We start from the raw sequence: 26,330 nt of genomic DNA, 5'->3' as shown, positions 1-26,330 counted from the left end.
CTGTATAGGGAATTTTTTTTTATGTTTGAGGTTTGATTATGCTTTTATATTTGTTGGAAGCCACCCAGAGTGGCTGGGGCAACCCAGTCAGATGGACAGGGTACAAATAATAAACTACTTCTTCCTCTTCCTCCTCATTATTATTATTAGGAAAACAACTGACCAATTTGCCATTTGTCTTCTTGTTAGCTACTCTGGTTTCCATTAAGGAAGAAGCAATCCATCAGCCAATCAACACAAGCTGTGCTCTACTTACTGCATTCATGAATCGGCTCGTCCGAGTTATCCCCACAGTCATCGTCCACGTCGCATTTCCAGGACTGGGGGATGCAACGGCCATTGTCACATTTAAATTGGCCTGGAGGGCAGGTCCTGCTGGCACAATGAGAAGCATCTTCATCTGAGTTATCACCACAGTCATCCTCTCGGTCGCACTGCCAGGCTTCTGGGATGCATCGCTTGTTGGCGCATTGCCACTGATGAGACTCACACTGGTGATTGGCTAGAAGGCCAACGTAATTGTGGTATTAGTAGATTACTTTAAAATGAAATAAAATGAAATTGCAGTATACTCTCACTTATCCAAACTGCTGCAGGGATAAAAACAAACCAACCCTATTTTGATCAATGCTGCTGTTTAGCTAAATGGGAGTGCTATACAGTGGTACCTTGGGTTACAGACGCTTCAGGTTACAGATGCTTCAGGTTACAGACTCCGCTAACCCAGAAATAGTACCTCGGGTTAAGACGTTTGCTTCAGGATAAGAACAGAAATCGTGCTCCAGCGGCGCAGCGGCAGCAGGAGGCCCCATTAGCTAAAGTGGTGCTTCAGATTAAGAACAGTTTCAGGTTAAGACTGGACCACCGGAACAAATTAAGTTCTTAACCCGAGGTACCACTGTATAAACAGAGAAAAGACTGACATGGAGATAATATATGTTGGGTAAACTACTAAGACTGGGTGATATCTGGTTTTCAACATCATGATATATCACCAGCTAAACATCACAATATACTGATATGTCATGATATTGGATATAAAGTTGGAGCTATGTAGAGGTATTGGCTGGCTTAATGGTTTTTCACACGTCATGATTCGCTGCTCCCTGAAGGAGGCAGGGGAGAGTTGAGTTGACAGAGTTAACAGGGGCTGCAGAAATCGAGAGCAGTGGCTGGCTTCACTGTTTTCCCCACATTGTGATTTTTGCATAACCCTAACGTACCTCATCAATCACAACTCTGTATATGAAATAAGAGTATACTGTACGCTAAATATCTCAATGCAACACGTACTATAACTCAAAATAATGTGAGCTTAAAGAATGCATATACAATCTCAATGTTACCGGGTTCAATTGTAATGTACTGATGCTGTGTGTTAATTGGACTGATTGCAATTGCGCATATTCTACTGATCAAATTAGCCCTAACATACACCATGATTCACAATATATTGCAAGATCAAAAATTATGAAACTGATATCACGATATGGACTTCAAACCATTTTTGGACAATACAGTGGTGCCTCGCAAGATGAAAAGAATCCGTTCCGCGAGTCTCTTCGTCTTGCGGTTTTTTTCGTCTTGCGAAGCAAGCCCATTAGCGGCTTAGCGGATTAGCGCTATTAGCGGCTTAGCGGATCAGCTGTTAAGCGGCTTAGCGGCTTGGGAAAAAGGGGGGGAAGGAAAAAAACCCCGCAGGAACTCGCAAGACATTCTTGTCTTGCGAAGCAAGCCCATAGCAAGTTCGTTTTGCGTAGCACCTCCAAAACGGAAAACCCTTTCGTCTAGCGGGTTTTCCGTCTTGCGAGGCATTCGTCTTGCGGGGCACCACTGTATGTCAATATATCACCTAGCCCTATAAACTACACGTCAAGACAAGAAAATCTTTGTTAGAGGGAGTGCCTTGTTAATAGGTTATTTAACCATACTAGTTTTCTCTTCATGGAACAAGTAATTTCTAGACCCGTTATTGCTTGTACCGAGTAACAGGTTAATTTAGAGCATGGGTAGGCCAACTAAGGGCCGGGGGCTGGATCCGGCCCAATCACCTTCTAAATCCGGCCCACGGACAGTCCGGGAATCAGCATGTTTTTACATGAGTAGAATGTGCCATTTTATTTAAAATGAATCTCTGGGTTATTTGTGGGGCACAGGAATTTGTTATTTTTTCCCAAAATATAGTCTGCCCCCCCCACAAGGTCTGAGGGACAGTGGACCGGCCCCCCTGCTGAAAAAGTTTGTTGACCCCTGATTTAGAGACTTAGCACTTGCAACATACCACAAAGCACACGATCTTCATCTGATCCATCAGGGCAGTCTGCCAGGGCGTTGCACAAGTAATGGGAACTCGTACAGTTGCCATCATTGCACTGGAACTGCCCAACTTGGCAGTACCTGTGAGGGCATGTGGGCGGTTCATCGGAGCCATCCCGGCAATCTCTCTGACCATCACATTTCCACCATATGGGAATACACCTACAAAACAGAGAGACGCCATCATGTTTGTTTCGAGGAGGCAATGCCTTTGACATATTCTATAGCCATGTTTATTTGGAAGCAAGTCTCACCTGAGCTCAATGGGACTCACTTCCTGGCAAGAACACTTAGGTTTGTAAACACAAGAGCCTTTGGGATGATACCCATCATGAAGAATTAGTGTGTTTTCTTGACCCAAGGCTTCGTGCATGCATTTAGTAGCCCCTTCCACATAACTGAGTCTGTCCTAGAAAATACTGCATTTGAGCCAATCAGCAAGTATGGGAATGTATATTTATAGACCGTAGGTGATTTCAGAGGTATTAATTTATCAGTGACATGTATCCTTCTTCCAGGTACTTTTCTCCTAAGTACTGCTAAGGCTGCAATGCTCAGTGAATAGGGCCACCCTTCAAAGAGCTACACAGTCTTCTGATCAGGAATGTGATAACTTGGGGAATGGAGGGTTTGGGGGCACCTTTAATGATTAAGGAACTGGACTACTCAGCTGCTTATACAGTGGTGCCTTGGTTCCCAAATGGCTTAGGTCCCGAATAAATCGGCTCCCAAACGCCACAAACCCGGAAGTAAGTGTTCCAGTTTGTGAATGTCTTTCAGAAGCCAAATATCTGACGCGGCTTCCGCTTGAGTGCAGGAAGCTCCTGCAGCCAATGAGAAGCCACGCCTTGGTTTTCAAACGGTTTCTGGAGTCGGACAGACTCCCAGAACAGATTAAGTTCTCTCTCCAGCCACAGCCACAACTACAAGAGATAGAGGGAGGCTGTCAGAAGCATGGCAGGCTGTGAGCTGAATAATAATAATTTATTTATACCTCACCCATCTGGCTGGGTTTCTCCAGCCACTCTGGGCAGCTTCCAACGGAATATTAAAAACACGATTAAACACCAAACATTAAAAACCTCCCTAAACATGGCAGTGTCATGGTGTGACAAAGGAGCGGCAACAGGAAGGAAGTCATACCTGTCATGTTATAGACGCTTCAGGTTACGTCTTTTCAGGTTGCGTCCCACGGCGACCCGGAAGTAATGGAAAGGGTTACTTCCGGGTTTCGCCGCTTGCGCATGTGCAAAAGCGCCAAATTGCGCTTCACGCATGCGCACAAGCACCAAATCGCACCATGTACCTGCACAGATACGGTGCTTCAGGTTGCGCTCTTTTCAGGTTGCGAACGGGCCTCCGGAACGGATCCCATTCACAACCAGAGGTACTACTGTACTAAGGCAAAGTGCAGCAATGGGGCACAAACCTGGAGAAGTGTAAGTGATGTATTATTGTCTGTTACCTCTGTTCAGAAATTCTATGCTTCCAAGTGCCACCAAGACTTGGGAGAGCTAGTGCAGCATAGTGATTAGCATGTCACACTAGAACTGTGGACACCCAGGTACAAATCCCCACTCAGCCCTGAAGCTCTGCTGGTGACCTTGCGTCAGTCACTCTTCCCTCTCAGCCTACCTTTCCCCAAAGCAGGGATAGCTAAGCTGTCTTGGCCTGAGAGCCACGTTCAGCCTTGGCCAACGCTAGGGATGGTGGGACAGATGCCAGTGATGGGCGTGGCCACTCCACACACTCTCTGTACCAATCAGCTGAGGAGAGGGTTATTACCCCCTTCTCTGCTCATCAAGTGATTGGTCTGATTACCAGGGGTGGGGCAATCTTCATCTCCATTAAGGCTCTGGGCTTCGTTCACCTATTCTTGTGTCTTAATATACAGCCACTGCTGCCTAAATTGTGATGGGGTGGAATGAGATTCCTGAACTGGGAGTTTCACTGCACGCCCCCCCCCCCGCCATGCCCAGCCAAATGAAGAAGATAAAATGAGAGCGAGGACCAATGCCATATTTGAGTCCTTGGAGGTAGGACATGTATACGTGGGAAATATTCACGTGTGACGTAAATAAGCAAGTAAAACAATGGTGTGTGATTTATATGAATACCTTTCACTGTCTGCACAAAGGAACTGAGTGCTGGAACACATCGGAAGGCAGTGAGCAGTGTTTCCAAACTGTATTACCATGAAGTTATCTGGACACTCACAGGAATAACCATAACCACCACTTTTTATTAGGCACAGATGAGAACAACCACCATTGTTGGTCCCGCAAGGATTACTTACTAGCAAAAGAAGACAGGGGGCGGGAGAAAGAAAATATAATTATTCCCCGGCAAAGAACAACCCACAAATGAAACTATCGCCACTTAAATTGCAAAGAATGCTTTAATCTTTGGTGGCACATGTCAACTTGCATTCACGAACAATACTGGGATTGTTTCCTATTGATGCATATTTGCAACAAATTCAACGTACCAAAAGGTAATGCCGCAACATGTATCCTGGCCTATTGGACAAGTGTACCCTGACTATGTTATCTGGGTTGGACTATGGATTGTGACCAGTATTTCATTATAAGAAGGGGCTCTGAAGAGCATGAGAACAAGTATGGGCTTGAGTCAAGCAAACCAAGGCTCAGCCCAATGAAGGAGTTTAAAACATGCTATCAAGAGAAACCATTGCTGATTCAAATCCAGGGTCAAGCAAGAAGTTGAGCCAAGTAAAACAATGTATAGTAAGTTAGGTGCAAGGAACCGGCATCAGCAGAAACACAACAACCAACCTGCCAGCAGCTTTTTCCTAGTCCCTGTTACAGGGCTGCTGGGATCAAAACAGACAAGAAACATCCAAATTTAATTAATTCAATTACCCTTTTAGAATAAGTGCAACAGTGCATGGGCAGGCAAGGTTCCCAGATGGTGACATTGGCTATATTCAGGGGAAACACTAAACCATAGTTTAGAACTTCTCTCCCCTCTCTCCTTTCCATGTGAGTAAGAAGCAGTTTTTACTTTTAGTTAACCATGGTTAGCTGTTTGGTCCAAACTGGGAATTGTGGCTACTGATGATCAGTTTCAAAACAGGGCAACTTCAAACTATGGTTTATGATGCTGGCTCATTTAAACTAACCACAGTTAATGTTAACCACAGGTCCTAGCAGTGGAGTCTGGTTCACTGGACAGATGGGGCACTACCCCACCAAATTCAGCCTGCCCCCACTTCCCTTCCTTCTTTCTTACAATCCATCCAGTTGGGGGTGTCACTACCTGTTAGCTCCCTCCTCCTTGGTTTCAATGTTGCCCTTGTAAAACTCAGCAGGGGGGATGACAGGGACAAAACAAAAATTAGTTGGTTCTACCTATCATTGACTCTGGCTCCACCTACTCTGGGGCTCCCTGCCTTTTCCTACACTGGTCCCAATGAGTACCAGTTGCCACTGGGTCCCAGTATATAAGAAACAGCAAATTGTGGTTAAGCTTCTGAATTCCTCCTCTCAGCTGGGTGAGAACAGGAGAGGGAAGTGGTATGCATAAGCTCAGAAAGAAGTTAAGCTTATTTATGTGCTGCTGTGGGTTAAACCACAGAGCCTAGGACTTGCCGATCAGAAGGTCGGCGGTTCGAATCCCCGCAACGGGGTGAGCTCCTGTTGCTCGGTCCCTGCTCCTCCAACCTAGCAGTTTGAAAGCACGTCAAAGTGCAAGTAGATAAATAGGTACCGCTCCAGGCGGGAAGATAAACGGCGTTTCCGTGCGCTGCTGTGGTTCGCCAGAAGCAGCTTAGTCATGCTGGCCACATGATCTGGAAGCTGTACGCCGGCTCCCTCGGCCAATAAAGTGAGATGAGCGCCGCAACCCCAGAGTCAGCCACGACTGGACCTAATGGTCAGGGGTCCCTTTACCTTTACACCATGGTTTTGCATTACATCCAAATGCAGTCATAATATTTACATCTAAGGGAATGCTTAAAAAAAAAAATCATTCTATGAGGGTGAAACATTTAATAAGAACCAGACCCCTGAAAAATGCCTATGTTGTCTCACACCTTACTTCTGAGTTACATGCAGAATTCAGAGGATTAGACCTTGAATAAGAATGAAGACACCCACATCAGTAGAATGGATTGCTTACCAAGTGGCTGCCTGTATGGGTGATAGACGTGGATATCAAAAGGTCTGTGAGTGGTGTTTACCAGAACTGCCCTGCCTGATCCATTGTACTTATTTCCCTTTTCAACTGTCCTCGTGTTCCAGTCAGTCCAGTAGATGGTGTCCTCAAAAATGGTAATTGCAAATGGGTGAGGTAATGTCCCATCGTACACCGTGTGACGGTGTTGGCCATCTAAATCGGAGTACCTGCGGGGAAAGAAGCAAGCATGGGTAATGCTGAACTTTTGTCTATTGCTTCAGAGTTCCCTAAATGGAACCCCAGACATTCTGTTCACACAACTGATTACCTCCACTCAGTTCCACCTCCTGTGTTGTAATACAACACCTCCCTAAGCATTCTTTCCAGAAGATGTTAGTAAGATAAAGGTTTGAGTTCAGAAGGGCCTGTAGCTCAGTGGGAGAACATCTGATCTGCATGCAGATGGTCCCAAGGTTCATTCCTTGGTCTCTGCTGGTAGAGCTTGCAAAGACTCCCTGTGGGAAACCCTGGAGAGCCAACTGCCAGTCAATGTAGACAACATTGAACTAGAGGGACTTGGTAAAAGGCAACTTCCTGTATTCCCAAGTTACCTCTCACTACCCTGTAGAGAAAGAATGACCTGTCACCTCCAACTTTCTATGTTGCTTACCTTTCACTGTCTATGTGACTAAAGATATTTTTAAAAGAATCAGGGGCATGAAAACATATGGGGTGCGGAGTGAAGTATTGGGTATAAGAATCACTGGTGGAACGCAACCTCCAACCACTTGGTCTCCAGTAAGTTCTGCAATTGTAGTATTTTGACTCCCTCGCCTGGAATTCTAGAGTGGACAGGAAGGAGGGGAAGAAGGCAGGCCTTTGAGACTTTAGCTCCTCTGGGCCTGATCTAGGAGCTACTCTGATCTCCATTCTTGTCCACTCCCATTGAGCCATTTGGATAGCATACAAGTGGCTGGAACGCTTGCTTGGAGCCCTCAGAAAAACGAGACTGGGAAATGAAACTTCCTCTTTGTCTTTCCAAGGGTTCCCAGGTATGCCCCTGGGTACAGAGGCCCCAAAAAGATGAGTTTTACCTACCCATAGACTGGCATAAGGGACATAACAGTCACAATCTCTAAGACCACAAGTCTCATGTTTCCCATAGCTGCTGATGGAAAGAAGAACACTTCCATATTATCTGTTCCCTGCCTTTGGGATTTCAAAGAGTGCTTTCCATAGGCTTCTTCGCCATTAAGAATGTAAACAGCATATTCATATAATTAAATAAACAACTATCTGACTTTCAGAAGACATCTGAAGGCAGCCCTGTTTAGGGAAGCTTTTAATGTTTGAAGTTTTATTCTGTTTTTAGTGCCCTGTTGGAACACTAGAGTGGCTGGGGAAACCCATCCAGATGGGCAGGGTACAAATAATAAAAAATATTATTAATTAAAATGATAGACTTGAGCTATATGCTATGTACACCAGGGCTAGGGAACCACAGGCCCCGAGGCTTGGTGTGGCCCCTCTGGCCTATTTATCTGGCCCTCAAAACTCTCCCAGGCCACACCCCTCACTGGCTGTTCTATGTACCAGCTGTGAGCGTTTTAGTCTGATGCCTCTGAACTCAGCTAATGCTTCTTGCTCGCCTGGATGGAGGAGGGGGGGGCAAGTGTATGTAGAACCTAGCCAGCAGAACAAAGGTAGGATTAATATTTGCTGCTTCTTGCCCCACCCTCTGCTGACATGTGACCATTGGAAAGTAGCCCAAAAAGGAAGGCAGCACTCAGGCTGCGAAAGTTTCCTCACGTCTGATATACATTTATATTTTCTGCTAAATTTTAAACACCCCAAATTCCTTTCTGCTGTTTGTCCTCTATACTTTGATATGTTTTAAATAGCTTTAAATCTTTTCCCTGTTATTCACAGACCTTTCTTATTGGTGACATAATGCAGAATGCTAAACTACCAAATCTGTCGACAGACTACTGATTTTCAGATTTGGGTGGAAATGCAACGCAGAAGAGAAACTGATGAAGACATTCTGAGAGAAGCAAAACGGTTTGCTCATAATTTTCATATTTGTTATAAAGCATAAACAGAAGTATATCTCTCCAAAACATTTTGATGTTAGTGACAAACACCCATAAATCGTTACAACGACGCAACTGAACTAACATATATTCTAAATGGGTAATCATGGTTGTGTCCCTTTAATAAAGCTGAAGCAGGCTAATTTGGCAACCCCCAAAATTTGGTATGAAGAGTTACCCAGTTGCTTTATTCTTCTCTATGTACGTACTCAATGTAGTTTAGGTGGGCATCCGCCCAGTAGAGCTTGTCGTTGGTGTAATCTATGGTGAGTCCATTAGGCCACTCTAACTTGGTGGAGATAATCACGGTCTTGTTCTTGCCATCCATTCCCAAGCGTCCAATATATGCTCGTTCTCCCCAATCTGTCCAATAGACCTGCCTGGTTAAACAGACACAACGTAAATTAATCTAGTCTTCACTTGTAATGCAATAGCACATGCACCAACGTAAAAATCTGGTGGTTTGGAAGGAACAACGTGTGGGAGGAGGCAGGGAACCCATCAGGTAATGTATACTTTTATTTCATTAGTTGTAAGTAAAATTGGGTGAAATCCAATGGTGCCTTTGTGTGAGTGCAACAGACTTCTACAAAAGGACCTCCTCTTCTTCCCCTCCCCAAATCTGCAGACTTGGCGGCTTTCTCACACAGCTATATATACTTCCCCCAATGTATATGTATTTCTGTAATATTCAGGTTCGGGTGAATATCAGCTTCATTCTTTCAGTTCTGAACTTTGCCTCTTTCATTGCAGCACTGCTAAATCGGAATAAAAGAGTAGCAGCGCGAGTAGCAGATAATGCATTCAGCCTTACCTCTGAAAGAGGTAGATAAGGATGATCTCCAAGCAAGTACGTTAAATGCATTCAGAATAATAATAATATAATAATAATAATATTTTATTTATATCCCGCCCTCCCCAGCCGAAGCTGGGCTCAGAATCTGTGCATCTCATCGCAGATTTTTAAAATGCCCTTATTAGCCTTTATCCCAATGGTTTTCCGCAGTCAGGATACCATAAAACAATTGTACTAAAAAGAAATAATCATGGAAATAGCTTACCCATATTTGGGGTGAACAACAATAGCTCTAGGGTACTGAAAACAGAAGGTGTTGTTGGGATCCAAACACCGATCAGCTAGTTTTTTCCGGAACCGACCATCAAGCTCTGACACATAGAGGCAGTCCTTGGAGGAATCTACCCAGTAGAGTTTTCTGAAATATTTTACAATGTTCCTGTTACACAGAGTCCTCCTCATTTTATTTATTTTATATCAACTGTTGTTTTTCCTTAAGGGTTGCCAACCTTTTTAGGCCTATGGTAAGGCTACCAGATTTTTTTGCAATGAATCCGGGGACACTTTTCAACTTCCTACTAAATAGATGGATTTTGTCAGGGGACTGATTTGTAAATCTGGGGGCTGTCCCCAGGAAAGGGGGACATCTGGTAACCTTAGCCTATGGACATATTTGGGTTGCTGAACAAGCGCTGTAGCCATCAGCCTGTCTCTGGTCACTTCTCTTCCCCATCCCGCAGATAAGCCCCTCCCCACCCAAAGGACAGAAAGAGAGACACTGCATGGCAACCCATTTTGCTTTCCCAAGGGATCTTGGGAAAAGCCAATAACAATAGACTTAACCTAAGCCCCACCACGCACACTGCTACTGATGCAGTCTGCCATCTGTAATTGCAATAATGCTCACTTTACAGAGCTGTCATTGAGGATTGCATGCAAAGGACTGTGAACAGCAGGCACAAGTGAGATATGCATGGCTTTCTTTGATTGATTGATTGATTGATTGCCCTCATAGCCCACCTCCTCTGTTGACTGAGTGCATTTATACCCCCTCCTTTTCTCCATTTCATCCTCAACCCTGTGAGGCAGGTTAAGCTGAGAGAATGTGACCGGCCCAAGGCCATCCAGTGAGTTTCATGGCTGAGCAGGAATTTGAACCCTGGTCTTGCAGGTACAACACTCTAACCACTACACCACAATGGTCCTTCTAACTCACATTTAGAAGAAAGCCTGGCGAATTTTGGAGACTGTGGGTTGAAACATTAGTCCAAAGTTATGTAATATGATTAAGACTGTGATATGGTCTTTTGAAACACTGATATTGGAAACTGCTACATATAATTACTAAGAAATTCGGATGGAAGAGATTCGAGGAAGTCAAATACTATGTTTATGAAGATGGATGGTTCTTAATTTTAATTAATTAAGTGGTAATACGCTTTTGTATCTTTTTTCTTTTTTCTCTTTTTCTTTGTTTGTTTTTATTATTGTTAATCTTTTTTTTTACGATGTTTATCTACTGAAAATAATAAATATTATTGGGGTGGGGGGGGGGAGAAACATTAGTCCATATTAAAACAATCAGTGTCCCCCCCCCCACCTCGGCAATGACTATTGCAACGTCCTGAGATTTACCTGCCAACCCAGTCAACAGCAATGCCTTCCCCACTGGGCACGCCATCATTAACTATTACTTCCTTGCTTGTCCCATTGAAAAACATTCTTTCAATGACCTTCCTGCCCACATCAATCCAGTACAGCCTTTTCTCCACCCGGTCAAAGTCCAGCGCCACCACGTTCCGGAGTCCTTGCAAAATGAGGGAGTAAGACTCGCCATCCGTCGTGAGATTTCTCAGATAGTAGCGGTTGCTGAAGATGAGGTAAGGCGAGACATTGCTATTTTGCCGGCAGCTTTTCCCATCTGGCTCCCGGATGTAGCCCGGCGCGCACTTGCAGATGTAGGAGCCAATGGTATTCTCACAAATCTGGCTACACACGGATGGTGTCTCGCTGCACTCGTCAATGTCATCACAAGACCTTTCATTGGACATGAGCCGATATCCAGGGCGACATGAGCAATAGAAACTGGTCTGGGTGTCTGTGCAGTCGTGGTCGCAGCCGCTGATTGAAGAGTCATTACATTCATTTATACCTATAGCCAGAAAAACGGAACAAAATAGATCACTCAATTTTCATCCGGAAATAACGCAGCAGCTGCATTTCTGCACTGGTCTCTGCTTATACACTTAAAGAGCTGCCATTCTGCTCTTGGAATGGGTTTTGATTAGCGTAGAAGCCCACTAACGCAAGCTAAGGAAAGAGATACCTTCCTACTTCTTCCTGCTGCAGCCCCCCATGCCACTAATACCACTAATCTGCTCCAGATGGTTAGGTGACCTTTCAGAACTGCATGGAAGGCGGTGTAGGGGGAATAAGAGAAAACTGCTTGCCAGCCCTCTTCCACCGGGAGTTCCCTCTGTTGTTTCACAAGCGCAATGGCAGCATTGGATTTCACTGGAAATGTTCACCTTGCGTGTGCCACCATGATATTATATATAGTGACTGATTCCATCAACTGTTGAATCAACTACAGCAGGAGCAAACATCCAGGCTGCACAGAATGGTCATAGTTGGTTTCACATAACACAACGGTTTCTTATCTCATCAGTCCTGGTGGACCAGTAATACATAGATTCTGTCACCTTTGTCTTTAGGAAACGATAAGCAGAACGAACTGCTTCCCAATCCTCCTTCACTAGGAGTTGCCTCCTGGAGCACCTAACCAATCACTCCTGGGCATGTGGTAAGATGAATCTGCTGTATGAATTTGCTCTTCTAAGAACACTGGGTTATAATAATAATAATAATAATAATAATAATAATAAATTTTATTTATATCCCGCCCTCCCCAGCCAAAGCCGGGCTCAGGGCGGCTAACAACAATAAAACAGTACAACTGTTATATTATATACTATTATATACAGTGGATGTTAACTAAATGGTAAGATAAACCACCCAATTTCTCAAGCTGAAGGTGAACACTATACAGTGGTACCTAGGGTTACAGATGCTTCAGGTTACAGACTCCGCTAACCCAGAAATAGTACCTTGGGTTAAGAACTTTGCTTCAGGATGAGAACAGAAATCGCGCGGCAGCAGCGGGAGGCCCCATTAGCTAAAGTGGTGCTTCAGGTTAAGAACAGTTTCAAGTTAAGAACGGACCTCCAGAACGAATTAAGTTCTTAACCCAAGGTACCACTGTATAAATATCGGCTAAGTCAAAAAGGTTCTATACATACCACATCCTTTCTCATCGCTGTTATCAGAGCAGTCATCCACTCGGTTACAGACTTTGACCAATTCTAGGCAGTTCCCATTGTCACACTTAAAATGATGGGGAGAACAGGTTGCCTCTGGTGTAGCGCAGAGGTGCTCCAGTTCATCTGATTCATCACCACAGTCGTTGTCCCCATCACAGATATAGGCTTTGGAGATGCAACGGCCATTTTGACAGGTAAACTGATACTGTGAACAGGGCTGATAGACGCAACCCCTCTCGTCACTGCTGTCGCCACAGTCATTACGCCGGTCGCACCTGGAAAAGAAAGCCAGTTTTGGAACGTTACAAAGCAGATGGAAACTGCCAGCCAGGCAGAAAAGTAAGTTCTGATTAATATGAACCAGGGGGGGAAATGCTAGTATACAACAGCTGAAACTCTCATTTCTTCAACCACTGGAGAAGTCTATCTGTTGCAAGCGCTGAGTTGCAATGTATCAGATTGTTCTTTGCTCACACTCCTCTAGAAAAATACCTCCTTGCATATCTTCCTCTGAATATTATCCTCCATTTCTCTGTGGAAGCTGCCATTCCCCACTCCAACCCCACCCATAATGCCTCAAACTAACACCAAGTCTGGGGCATTGTGGAGGAAACAAAATGGTGTCGAGGCTCCCAACAAGTTTGAATGTTAAAACTTGGAGGGGAGGAAAGGAGCTGTGCCGTTGCTAGTGGTGACCTCCATAATCCTTGAGAAACTATTGAAGAATGTCTGCTTTCCCTGGAGAAATTCAGTATAAGTCCACATTATTCTCTCTGCCGGCAAATAAGATAGAGAATTTTGAGAGGTCTTTTGCACACTGCTCTGGTATGGTGAAATGATCTGATCTGAAAATCGTGGCAGAATTGCTCCTTATTCAAACAGACCCGAGAAACTATTCCACTGAAGAAGCTCCGCTTTAAAGGGATTGCATACAAAAAGATTTCAGGGAAAGCTTCACAAATGTTTTGTTGATCATGATACATGAAGACGCTGAACAGGATGGCAATAATATCACCCAAAACTGCAGTATATGCGACTTCTGATCAGGCAAATTCTGGAGGAGTATTCTGGTTGGGCTGGACAGGGCATTTCATCACAGCAAGCAAATAGGCAGAGAAACTCCTCCATAGACATATTTTTCCCTGTCTCACATGTGAGCATAGAACTCCACCTTCCACTGCTCTAGGTTCAATGTTATAGCATCAAACAGTAATGGTCTAGCATCACAGACTTTTGCCAGCATTCCAGCATAGGTTTAAGAAAGAGAGAAAGTTTATTAATATTATTATTAAATTATAAACCTCCCTTCATCCAAAGGTTACAGGGCAGTTTACAACACAAAAACACAAAAACAACACACATCTCTCACACAGACATGCACACACATTTAAAAGGGCTTAGATCAGAGTTTTCCAAACTTTTCAAGTTGGTGACACACTTTTTGGACACAATAATTCAGTTTTGAATCATTTTGTGACATAGTAATTCAGTTTTCCTAGTAAACCAAAGGTTAAACTAACTCTTTCTAGCTCCAGGAGCATGGGGAACATTTGTGCAACACACCGACACACTAATATGTCGTGACACACAGTTTGGAAAGCTCTGCCTTAGATTGTTTAACAGCCAAAGGCTTGTTTGAAAAGGAACGTTTTCATTTGGCAGCTAGTAGGTAGACATCAGGGACGCAGGTGGCGCTGTGGGTTAAACCACAGAGCCTAGGACTTGCCGATCAGAAGGTCGGCAGTTCGAATCCCCACGACGGGGTGAGCTCCCGTCGCTCGGTCCCTGCTCCTGCCAACCTAGCAGTTCGAAAGCATGTCAAAGTGCAAGTAGATAAATACCGTATTTTTTGCATTTTTCGCTCTATAAGATGCACCAGACCACAAGACGCACCTAGTTTTTGGAGGAGGAAAACAAGAAAAAAAATATTCTGAATCTCAGAAGCCAGAACAGCAAGAGGGATCGCTGCGCAGTGAAAGCAGAAATCCCTCTTGCTGTTCTGGCTTCTGGGATAGCTGCGCAGCCTGCATTCGCTCCATAAGACGCACACACATTTCCCCTTACTTTTTAGGAGGGAAAAAGTGAGTCTTATAGAGCAAAAAATACGGTAGGTACCGCTCCAGTGGGAAAGTAAACGGCGTTTCCATGCGCTGCTCTGGTTCGCCAGAAGCGGCTTAGTCATGCTGGCCACATGACCCAGAAGCTGTACGCCGGCTCCCTCGGCCAATAAAGCGAGATGAGCGCCGCAACCCCAGAGTCAGCCACGACTGGACTTAATGGTCAGGGGTCCCTTTACCTTTTTTAGGTAGACATCATTTTTCACTAGATGCAAGCTTAATGACATGGCACTGGGGCTGAGAGTTAAGTGACCTGTATTTGGTTACACGGTGAGCTCTACGCTAAAATGGGACTTTTAACTTCAGGCTGAGGTCCTTTACTATTAGCTGTACTTTCTTTGCCGAAACTGCCCAACCCATCATAAACAAACCTGTAAGCATTACGGATGCATAGCCCGTTGCTGCAAGCGAATTCATTGGCCATGCACGGTCTCCTTGTGCAGTTCTGGTGCTCGTCGTAAGCATCGCTGCAGTCAGCATCACCATCACAGACCCAAGCCCTAGGGATGCACCTTCTTAGCGGGGGCGCATTGTTCACACATGTGAACTCAGAGTCTGAGCAGATGCGGTTTGCTGGGGAGAAAAGAACAATATTTCAGCAGCTGGTTTAAACTTGTCCTATTAGTCATTTACACAAGTCTCTTGTCCCTGGCCCTCAACACCTCTTTGACCTCCCAAAGTCTTCTGCAGCCCTGCATTTGCCAAGAAAGATGTCTAGGGGGTAAAGAAGCAACATTATAATGTCCTAATGGTAAAGCAGGGGTCAGCAAACTTTTTCAGCAGGAGGACGGTCCACTGTCCCTCAGACCTTGTGGGGGGCTGGACTATATTTTTTTTGGGGGGGGGAGGGAATGAACAAATTCCTATGCCCCACAAATAACCCAGAGATGCATTTTAAATAAAAGCACGCATTCTACTCATGTAAAAACACCAGGCAGGCCCAACAAATGTTTTTACATGAGTAGAATGTGCCCTTTTGTTTAAAATGCAACTTTGCATTTTAAATAAAAGGGCACATTTTACTCATGTAAAAACACACTGATTCCTGGAACATCCGTGGGCCGGATTTAGAAGGCGATTGGGCCGGATCCGGCCCCCGGGCCTTAGTTTGCCTACCCATGCTGTAAAGCTTTTTGTTTGATAGGTACTTACCACAATTGTGTCTTTGGTCCTCGTCGCTCATGTCACCGCAGTCATTGTCACCATCGCAGATCCACGTTGCTGGTATACATCTGCCATCGTCACATCTGAACTGTTCGCTTGAACAGCTCCGCACAGGGGAAACTGGAAAAAGAAGAACAGTGTTCGCATTATTCCTACTAGCACATTAAAAGTCATGTTCCATGTGACAGCCACATTCAGATGTAACACTAACTATAGCAAAACTAAAACCTCAAAAGGTGTAAGTGATTGTTTTCTCTTGGCCAATGCTAGCTAAACCTGCAGCCAACAGATGCATTAGGAGGTGTAGGAAAAAAAGGAACTTGCGGCACTCCTACTTTGGAATGTGCACACACCAGCTTGGTTATGCAAAGAGACAGATCTACGTTTTGTATCTAGTACAGGCAACTCCCCATTTATGCACATTCAAGTCAAGCATGCCTGTGTGCACACACATCACCACAAATCTGGAAGTGGCGCTTGAAGGGGCAAAAACAGCCCCCCAAATGTGCAAAAAATGGCACAAAACAGCATCCAGCCATCTCACGAGCCTACGCGAGTGCAATCCCAAGAGCCTTTCCACTGACCTTTGAGGCCTGCAGAGAGTTGGCTTTTGAGCAAGGAAGTTTAGAGGGCATCTGGCAAGTGCTGCTGGGGTTTTGAAGGGTTTTTCAAGGGCTTCCAGATGGTTCTGAGGGTGCTTGTGGACTTTTTCAATGGTGTTCCCAACATACGTGATTTCACTTAAATGCACAGTGCCCCGGAACACAACCCCACGTAAATAGGGAGTTGCCTTTAGTGGTTGGCAGGGCTGAGGGGTAGACAATATTCCTCTCCATCTCCCCACTGCCTCTTAAGCTGAGGGAGAGGGGCATAGTAGTTTGGGTGCAGAGCAGCACTGTCTCGTTCTTTGGACTTGACTTGCCAATACCTGACAGTAAGATTGGCCAATCAATTAATCCATCTCCTTCTCTACTCAGGGCATACCTTTGCAAACAGCTCTGTTTCTAACTTCTCACTTACCACAAGAGGTAGGCTCATCTGAGCCGTCAGCACAGTCTACTGCTTGATCACAGTACCAATGAGCAGGAATGCAACGCCCAGAGGAGCAGCGGAACTCGCTGCTGCTGCAAGTCAGCGAAACTACAAGGGTCAAGAAAAAACACAACTTCTACGTTTTGCCTTATTCTTTTCCTTTTGATTCCCAACTGTGCGGAGTTGTATGTCTTTTTTGTCCATGATTCTCTTTCTCTCTCTAATTATTTATCATTTTACATCAAATAAAAAAAGATATTGTTTCACATCAAATTTCAATACCCCATTCCGACCGACCTCCCTTTCTGCGGTTGCTTAAATTGATAGTATCTTCACTGAATCTCCTGGTTTAAGCTTAATTATTAATTATCCCATATATATTAAAAACTGATTTTATCTCACTGCACATCTTTACGTTCATCCTGCTAATGATTGTATTTGTTTTCATTTTTTTTTAAAAAAAATCAATAAATGATTTCCATTCTTAAGTTAAAGACTCTATCATCTTGATCCCTTAATCTTCCAGTGAGTTTCGCCATTTCTACATATCCCATAGTGTCCATGATTCTCATATTTAAGGAGCTTCTGTCTTTTATTTAAATTCTGGAAGTTATGCAGTATAGCCATCTCTCCCTCCCTCCCTCCCTCTCACACACACATCAACGGTGTCTTTTGCAAGGCAATCCAAAAATAGCAAAAACAAAGAAGAGAAGCTACAAGAATGTTTGGCTTTTCACCAGAAATCAAGCCAGAGTCGAAGGAAATGGAGGAGGGTAATTGGGGGGGAACCATTAGCTTACCGCAGTGAGTTGGGCTCTCATCACTCATGTCTCCACAGTCATTATCCCCATCACAAAGATATGTTCGAGGAATGCATATGTTTGTGCTCTGACATTTTGTATAACCAGGTTGACAAGTACGGTCAGCTTTAAAGGGCAAAAAAAAAAAATATTAAAGAGTTTTCGATTTCTTAAAAAAATAACATGCTTCTGTTTTTCAAAAAGTAATTGCACACAGCCCTATTAGCGTTGTTCTGGGATGAAATTTTGAAAGGTACCCTTATGTATCCAGTAATCAATCGCAGACAGGCCTAATATGCCTTCTCCAAGACTGAGCTAATATATTCACTCTGAGGGCAGTAGTTTAACTATATCATGCTCATGCTTATTATCTGTATGTTCAAAATAACTATTTTATCCAATGACATATGCTCATTATTTAAATCAGATAGACATTCTATTGAAGCATGATTGCAGCTTTTTCCTGCCTCTCTGCTTTCTGCAGTCATTTAGGAGAATTATCCAAAATGTGGTAAAAAGCACTTTTCAAACTGCATCTTCACAGAGCAGATTTCTATCTGTTAGACAGAATAGACAGGTTGTGCCTCATATCATGAGAGACAGAAACTAACTCACATGGCATATTGGTCATAGCTGGACAATGTTAAGTGAACCTAGCAACATTTGTCATCCATCTATATTTGTATAGAATGGTTACACACACACACACACACACACACACACCACAATCCTTTCTAAATTATTTGCCAGATTTAACTATGGATTTTCAATGCAAGTATTTAAAACCGTTATGTGAGTAGTAAAGGCTTGAGTCAGTTTTCCGTTGTAATAATAATAATAATAATAATAATAATAATAATAATAATAATTTATTATTTATACCCCGCCCATCTGGCTTTGCTTCCCCAACCACTCTGGGCAGCTTCCAACCAAATATTAAAATACAGTAATACATCAAACATTAAAAGCTTCCCTAAACAGAGCTGTATGTGTGAATCTGTTCTTCTGTCTTCCTAAAGAGCATCTGCCTCTTGATTCAAAACATATATTCCTCTATCAGCTACAGCCAACTGCTCTATAAAAATGTCTTGGAACAACCAAGCACCACAACAAAGCCCCTGGTTTAGTATTTAGTGTTAAGACCGGCTTATCCTGCGACTCACCACGTCGCAAACAACCTCCCAGCAATGTATAATGGCTGGAGGCATGCAGCAATAAAAGGCCTAGAGAGCCCCTCATAGCCCAACCTTCAGGACTGGTAAACACTGCACATTTTGGGTTGAAAGTTTTAAGGGTCTATCTAGACTGCAATCCTAGACATCATTTGCAAAGTTCATGCATGGAACAGAACAGGATTTCCTTCCGACTGAATGGGCACACTATTGCAATGCACCTGAGAGACAGCTGCTAGCAAGGGGTGGGCTTCATGACAAGGGCCTTATTCACCTTTCTCCTATCAGTCCACTGATCTCTAGGTTCCAAGAAAATTGGCTTATGCCACCATAGCTACCAAAGGCACTATTTGTTTCTCTGGCAAACGAGACAGTGTAATCTCCTGTTCCTTGACAGTTCCACCTCCTTCTAGTAGAATTGTTATTGAAAATATGTGTCAAAGGTTTCACAGATGAAAACTCTCTCTGCTGGTCTTGCGATATAAGTTGAGAAAGGAAGACCGGAGACGCCTCTCCAGTACCACGAAACTAATTCTCTGATCATTTCAGTCCTATGCACAAACTGTACAGCCAACCAAAGATGGCGTCAGGGCCACTGCACTACAGGAGCATTGCTAGCTATTACTCCATCAGTAACCAACCAGAGGTGGAAGACATGAGGAAAACCCACATCTTAAGCACTTGGTCTAAAAAAGCTATGGGGCTAGGTACATTGGGTACATTAATCATTTCCATGGAGGAAATGCCAACATTCCCATTAATTTCAAAGAACTAACAAATTGGGGTGGTTATAAAATATGCACTAATGATACGCTATATTATTATGTCTGGGACACATTATCCTTAACTGGCCTGGTTCACGTCACATTAAACTAGCCTATTTTAAAACATGATTCGACTTGAAGAAGCAGTGTTGGTGCACACTTCTCTAAAGCTCTTAAATTGCTCCCTCCCCACTCCTGCCGTGCCCCGAATGAAGCACACCAGAGACTGGCTTTTCATTACAACTCTCAAACAAACCCACAGCTGGGAAGTCAAGGTGATCCACTGCAACACTGCTTCCATACTCCATTGTCTGAGGCGAGAATGTTTCTGGATAGCAGTTGCTGGGAATCAGAAGTTGAGAGAGAGCTCTTGCTCTCAGCTCCTTCTTACAAGTTTCCCATAGGCCGGCCACTGGACTAGATTCCCATTGGCAGGGCTCATCTTATGTTCTTAAAGTTTGTCCTTGATTTCCCTGCCATGGTTTGTCTCAGGAAACAAACCACAGCCACTGGTTCACAAATAACATGAAACCAGCCCCTCATTTGTTTGTTCTCTGGCCCAGCAGCAAGAGCAGAAAAGGAAGCAATTAGGGTTATATACGCTTATTCATTCTTGAAACATACAAAACCAAACCAAACTAATTCCCCCTCTCCTCCCGCCCCGAGAATTGCACAACAAATGGCACCATGAAATATTGATTCAAGTCCTTGCCATAATGTTCCATGGCGGCAAATGCAATAAATCAGTCAGACTCAGATGCCAACAGACAATCAAACAGCAGCCATTCAGTTTTTCAATGTTACTTGTAAATTTGACAGTGGTCTGGTTTCCACAAAACACTACTTCAAACTATGGCTTAGTGAGAACAAGCAAGCTTGCAAATACCCAGGAGAAAATCATGACTATTTCACTCTTCCCTCAGCCCTGCTGCTGCCATACTGCCAGAGCGAAACTATGGTTTGGCTTGGCATTAAGTGCGAACCTGAGCTCATGGTTTGTCCTGCTCCCCAAAACCCATGAGTTGTAACCAAGGTTCGCTCTTGTTTTACAGCTCAACAGTTTCCAGAAGACAGATCCCAGGTTTGCATAGCATCAAGAGGACCAGCAGAAAAGGGAAGCTGCCATGATTCTCTCACTGGGTACCTACCTATTTGCTCATTCTTGCTATGTCACAGCTTGGTTTAGCATTACATGCAAATGATGCCATTGTGTCAAAAATACAGTTTTTGCAAAGTGCTTTCTTCTTTTCTACAGAATATTGATTGATTGATTGATTGATTGATTGATTTAAGAAGACGTTTCTTCTTCTGTAGCCTAACGAGTGAGATCCTAAAGGACAATACATAGTTTGTAATCAACTTACGGCAGTTTCTCTCATCTGACGTGCCATTATCATAACAGTTGTTTACACCATTGCAGACGTATTCAAGAGATATACACCTTCCATTACTGCAAGTAAATTCTGTGTGGGAGTCACAAGTTCGGAACAAGCAGCCCACCTCATCACTGTTGTCTCCACAGTCATTGTAGTGATCGCAGCGATAAGCGTAGGGTACACACCGCCCATTGCCGCAGGTGAAAGCTGTTGGCTGACAGGTATGAAAAGCTAAAGGGAAAGAGGAGGCGACAAAGCAATGTCACTGACAGAAGAGAACCTGAAGGCCTTGACAAACACATCAAAGAAATACACACACACACACAGCACTCGGTTTGTTTTACCTGCCAGGGCAAACACGGCTGCAAAACGGACTGCATGTAAAATAAAATACACACCTTGAATCAGTCAGAAATAGAAGGCAATGTGTTTCTTTTTGTCTCTACATGAATGATAAATTTCCAGACATTTCAAACCCCTGCGAACCCTTTTTTGCCCTAAATGAAAATGTAACGAGCCAGAGAGAAGTTCAAATGGAAGGGCATGGAGGGAGAGAGTAGATTGGAGTTCTGTAGCTAAGACAGCAGGGCTGAAAACTTGAATAAAATATGGGGAGGGAGCAAGACCCACCCCAAATAATCAATCACATGACACGGTGCAACCACACCATTTGAATGCCCATCAACTTGGGAGGGGGGCTCAAATATTTTATTTGGGGCACCTATGTAAGACACAGCCCTAAAGTTACAAGGCCGAGTTGCCATTAAAAAGTCAATAGAAAATACGACTTTTATTTCACTTCGTAGATCCACTCCCAATTCTGTAACTGAGTGTTACAAGAAAAGGGTCTTCAGATGCACCCTGCCCTCCCCTTTTTCTCCCTCCTTGCTTGCTCAGCATGGAGAACCGTCCTACCAGGATGGATTTATGCACCCAATGGATTTCATAGAGGGGAATGGTAGCTTAGAGTCCTAACTTTGCAAGATCTTTGAGGAAGAAACAGTCTTAAGAAATGTTTAATTGTTAGTGAATTATTTAAGGACATCTTCTACTCCAAAGAGCTTCTCACCCCCAAGTCTCACACATGCAGACTTTTTCTCAATTGGGCAGATACTTCCCAGCCCTTCTGAAAATCAGTTATTTTTCTCTACACTGTTCAAATTGAACAAGGTAATTTAATTTCAACATTGCTGTCATGTCCTTCATAGTAACCAAAGGAGTGTTTTAATTTTCATTTTTACACTAAAAGAATTACATTCTGAATGAGATCAGCTCTTGTACACAGCCCTGTTCACAAGCCCAATGGTTCTCTGACCAAACGCGTATTGGTTATCTCTCGAACTTTTTCCAAAATGTTTCCACCTCCCACCCCGAAATCAACAGCAACTGGGTGAGAGTTTGATTCGATTATTGAAGTGCTTACCACACACACTTTCCAGTTCGTCACTGCCATCCCCACAGTCATTATCGTTGTCACACTTCCAGCGTTCTGAGATGCACCGGCCATTCAGACAGGTGAAGAGCCCTTCTCCACACCTGGTGCCATTGTCCACGATGCAATGCTTGTTGTTATTGGCTAAATACCAGTGTCCTTCAGAAGGGCACTGACACTCGGCACCAGTTGGACCTGTGTTTAATTACAACAAGAAAATGATAACAGGCCAACATCTCTACACAACACTTTTCCCAGAATGTTAGTTCTCTCTCTCCCTCCCTCCCTCCCTCCCTCCCTCTCTCTCTCTCTCTCTCTCTCACACACACACACACGTAGCTTCCTTTACAGCACAAGGGACTCCATCCATTAACTTTGTACCCTGAAGTACAAAGCCACTTTTATGATAATGAGTCCACTGCAGAGTTAGGGGTTTCAGGACTGCAAATATTACAGTTTATGTCAGCATATAAGAAGGGTCTCTTCAGGTCTTTTGCTGCTTAACGTAACATGGCAGCTGTGCTTAGCACTAACTGAGTTCTCCTCCATTTGGAACCAATGGGAATTTAATCACTGGCTTCAAAGCCAGTGCAAGACGGCAATTTTGGGGGGAAAACAGAAGAATGTTGATGTCGTGGGCTTATGACCACACTGCCGTTCTCACCCACATATGGTGAAACTGGAGTACAATTTCGAGAAAAATAGCATCCCCTTATTAACAGTCAATACTTCTTCAGACCAATGACATTTTGAGCAGCTCACAGCTGTAAAGCACAGAGGATTGCGTTCATACCCACCCATCACTGTCACCCAGTGCACCTGAAAAATGGTTCCTGCCTTCCTCCAACTCTCCACAGTGGGTTCCTAAGGCCAGTGCCCCAACATGAGAAGAGGAAGGTATTACTGACTTGCATCTGCTGTGTGGGCATATTACAACTGCTTTGAGGCATTCCAGCAGTCTCAGTGCACACACTATCTTTGAGGCACATTGTTTCCCTCAAAGAATTCTGGGCAGTGCAGTTTACCCCTCACAGAGTTACAATTCCCAGCTATCTTTAATGAACTACAGTGCCTAGAATTAAAGGTGTACTGTGTGCCCAGCCTAAGTGAATGCTGCATGTACCCCTGACAATGCAGTAAGTATTGTCTGGAAATAGGAGAAATGGGAGAAGCTATGATAGCCATCTTCAAATATCTAAGGGGATGTCACATGGAAGATGGAGCAAGCTTGTTTTCTCCTGCTCTGCAGGGCAGGACTCGAACCAATGGCTCCAAGCTACAAGGAAGGAGAGTCTGACTAAACATCAGGAAGAGCTTTCTGACAGTAAGAGCTGTTTGACAGTGGAATGGACTCCCTCTGGAGGTTGAGGACTCTCCTTCCTTGGAGGTTTATAAGCAGAGGTTGGATGGCCATCTGTCATGGATGCTTTAGCTGAGATTCCTGCATTTCCGGGGGTTGTACGAGATGGCACCTTCCAAATCTACAATTCTATGATTTTATTCTCAGCGCTAGACAGTATGCAGGTTCAATCCATGACAACTCCATGGATATTAAAAGGATCAGGTAGCAGGTGATGAGAAAGATCTCTGCCTGGTATGTTGGAGAGATGCTACAAGTCAGAGCAGGGAATACCATACTAAAGGGGCTGATTCAGTATGTCTAGTTTATTATTTCAGCCTCAGGTATGGTTGGGTTTTGCCGTGGCTTAGCTTTGTTCGTGCCAAGTGATAAGGTGGTCCAAGCCAAAATTCCATTCATGTGCAAGCCTTTAAAATAACAATTCCTTCTGCCAATCCGATGTTTTGTTGAAACCCAGTACTCCGCTACAACGTGCATTTTAATTAAAGGCACCGTGAAATATCTTACCTGGTACACAGATGTGACTACAACCGCCACTGAACTGATTACAAGGATTGGAGCACTGCTGTTGCTTGCTTTTGGCCCAAACGTGAATATCCATTGGTCTGGAGGGCAGGTTCGAGAGCATAACCTTCTGATCTGACCCGTCATATTTGTTGGCGCGGTAAATGCTTCGGGTATTCCAGTCTGTCCAGTAAATGTGCTGATCAAAGAGGGTCATCGCAAATGGATACAGGGCAGTGCTAATAATAATTTCACGCTCTGCACCCGTAGTGGAGCTACGCTCAATCCTCTGCCTAAAACAAGTAGGACATGTTAGTGTTTGAACACCAACCATGAGCCTGTAACATTCCATGCGACTGTGTCTACAGACCCCATTGGGATGTTGAAAGATACAGCCCAGGTCTTTGTTAAAACTGTCAAGTCTTTAAGATGCTGCAAAACTATACATTGTTAGTTTCAGGACTCTCCTGCGACCTACATTCAGTGGTCTCCACTCTCTCTTCCCCACAGACCACTTGAAAGTCGCTGAAACTCTCTAAATGCTTTTTTCTGCCTGCTGTGGGAATTGCAATGAGCTGCACTAAATTCTGGGTGATTTTTTAAAAGTATTTTATGGCTTCTTTTATTTCTTCTATCTTGTACTTCAAATTCCACAGACTGCAAATTGTAATACAATATGATAATAATGTTAAGAAATAAGAGAAGCCACAAAAACGCAATAAAAAAGCCATATGAACATTTAATTCATACTAAATGCTCTGTCTCTCATCTTCAACCACAAATCCACAGCAATGTCGCACGTCACCCCAATGAAGCTCATGGACCATAGTGTGGGAGCCCCTGCTATAGCCATTACATGAGCATTCACATTAGGGCTGGGTAATGTATTGTTAAATCATCCAAAATCGGTTTGTAGTCCACATAATGGTTTCATAATATTTGACATGGCGATATATCGCAAATCACAGCGTTTGTGTGCTATGTAAAAAAATTGTGATATGGGAAAAAACCGTGAAGTGGTTCATCACTTCTTTCATGATTCCTGCTACCCCTTTTGCCCCGCGGCGGGGTGAGCTCCCGTCGTTTGGTCCCTGCTCCTGCCCACCTAGCAGTTCGAAAGCACCTCAAAGTGCAAGTAGATAAATAGGGACCGCTTTATAGTGGGAAGGTAAACGGCGTTTCCGTGTGCTGCGCTGGTGCTGGCTCGCCAGCTGCAGCTTCGTCACGCTGGCCACGTGACCCGGAAGTGTCTTCGGACGGCGCCGGCTCACGGCCTCTAGAGCGAGATGAGCATGCAACCCTAGAGTCGGACACGACTGGCCCGTACAGGCAGGGGTACCTTTACCTTTATAAAATAACAGCTGTAACAATATGCTAAAGGTAAGTAAAAATGTATTTGTTTTAGATGCCTAAGTAGCAGCTGCTGCCAGGTCATCTCTACTTGGTGACATCCCTGTTTCAGACACTGTGATATATCCGTATATCGTGCTGTTTAGCTGATCATGATGTTGAAAACCAGGTATTGCCGAGCCCTAATTCGCATTATTGACATTTCTAAAACACTTGGAATCATTAGTATTTACTCTGGATGTGGTTTCTACATTAATAAACAGCTGCATATTATTTAAACCAAGGACCCCATGCAGCCATCTGACAGAAGCTGAGAAAGCCTAACAGTAAAACATGCAGCAAATGGAACACAAAATACGTACAAGCTTGCATCAGCCCAATACAGCTGCTGTTCCTCATAGTCAAGGGTAAGTCCATTTGGCCATACTAAGTCGGTGCTTACAATGGCAGTCCTGAAGTTACCTCCAAGTGTGGCTCGCTCTATCTTAGGACTGGAACTCCAGTCGGTCCAGTACATGTACCTAATCGACAATACAGTTGACAATTGGAAAAGGAGTCAGAGACAGTCAAGAAACTCATTTTCACCTGGAACGGCAA

The 26,330-nt window shown here is 44.0% G+C and overlaps 1 protein-coding gene across 1 annotated transcript in view; it reads right to left on the bottom strand.

The window, feature by feature from the left end:
* The window catches only part of LRP2 (LDL receptor related protein 2), a 144,549-nt gene that overhangs the window by 30,233 nt on the left and 87,986 nt on the right, over positions 1 to 26,330 (bottom strand). Inside the window, 16 exon segments of the mRNA XM_083404211.1 lie at positions 257 to 502; positions 2,282 to 2,478; positions 4,434 to 4,611; positions 6,457 to 6,680; positions 8,756 to 8,926; positions 9,608 to 9,760; positions 10,978 to 11,494; positions 12,642 to 12,937; positions 15,151 to 15,352; positions 15,932 to 16,063; positions 16,964 to 17,083; positions 17,776 to 17,901; positions 21,076 to 21,318; positions 22,511 to 22,714; positions 24,387 to 24,676; positions 26,096 to 26,254. Of these exon segments, the coding sequence (XP_083260337.1) occupies positions 257 to 502; positions 2,282 to 2,478; positions 4,434 to 4,611; positions 6,457 to 6,680; positions 8,756 to 8,926; positions 9,608 to 9,760; positions 10,978 to 11,494; positions 12,642 to 12,937; positions 15,151 to 15,352; positions 15,932 to 16,063; positions 16,964 to 17,083; positions 17,776 to 17,901; positions 21,076 to 21,318; positions 22,511 to 22,714; positions 24,387 to 24,676; positions 26,096 to 26,254 (3,458 nt within the window).

This window comes from Podarcis tiliguerta (assembly GCF_965153285.1).
Source record: "Podarcis tiliguerta genome assembly, chromosome: 1".
Taxonomy (NCBI): domain Eukaryota; kingdom Metazoa; phylum Chordata; class Lepidosauria; order Squamata; family Lacertidae; genus Podarcis; species Podarcis tiliguerta.
This window is presented reverse-complemented; position numbering and strand designations above follow the sequence as displayed.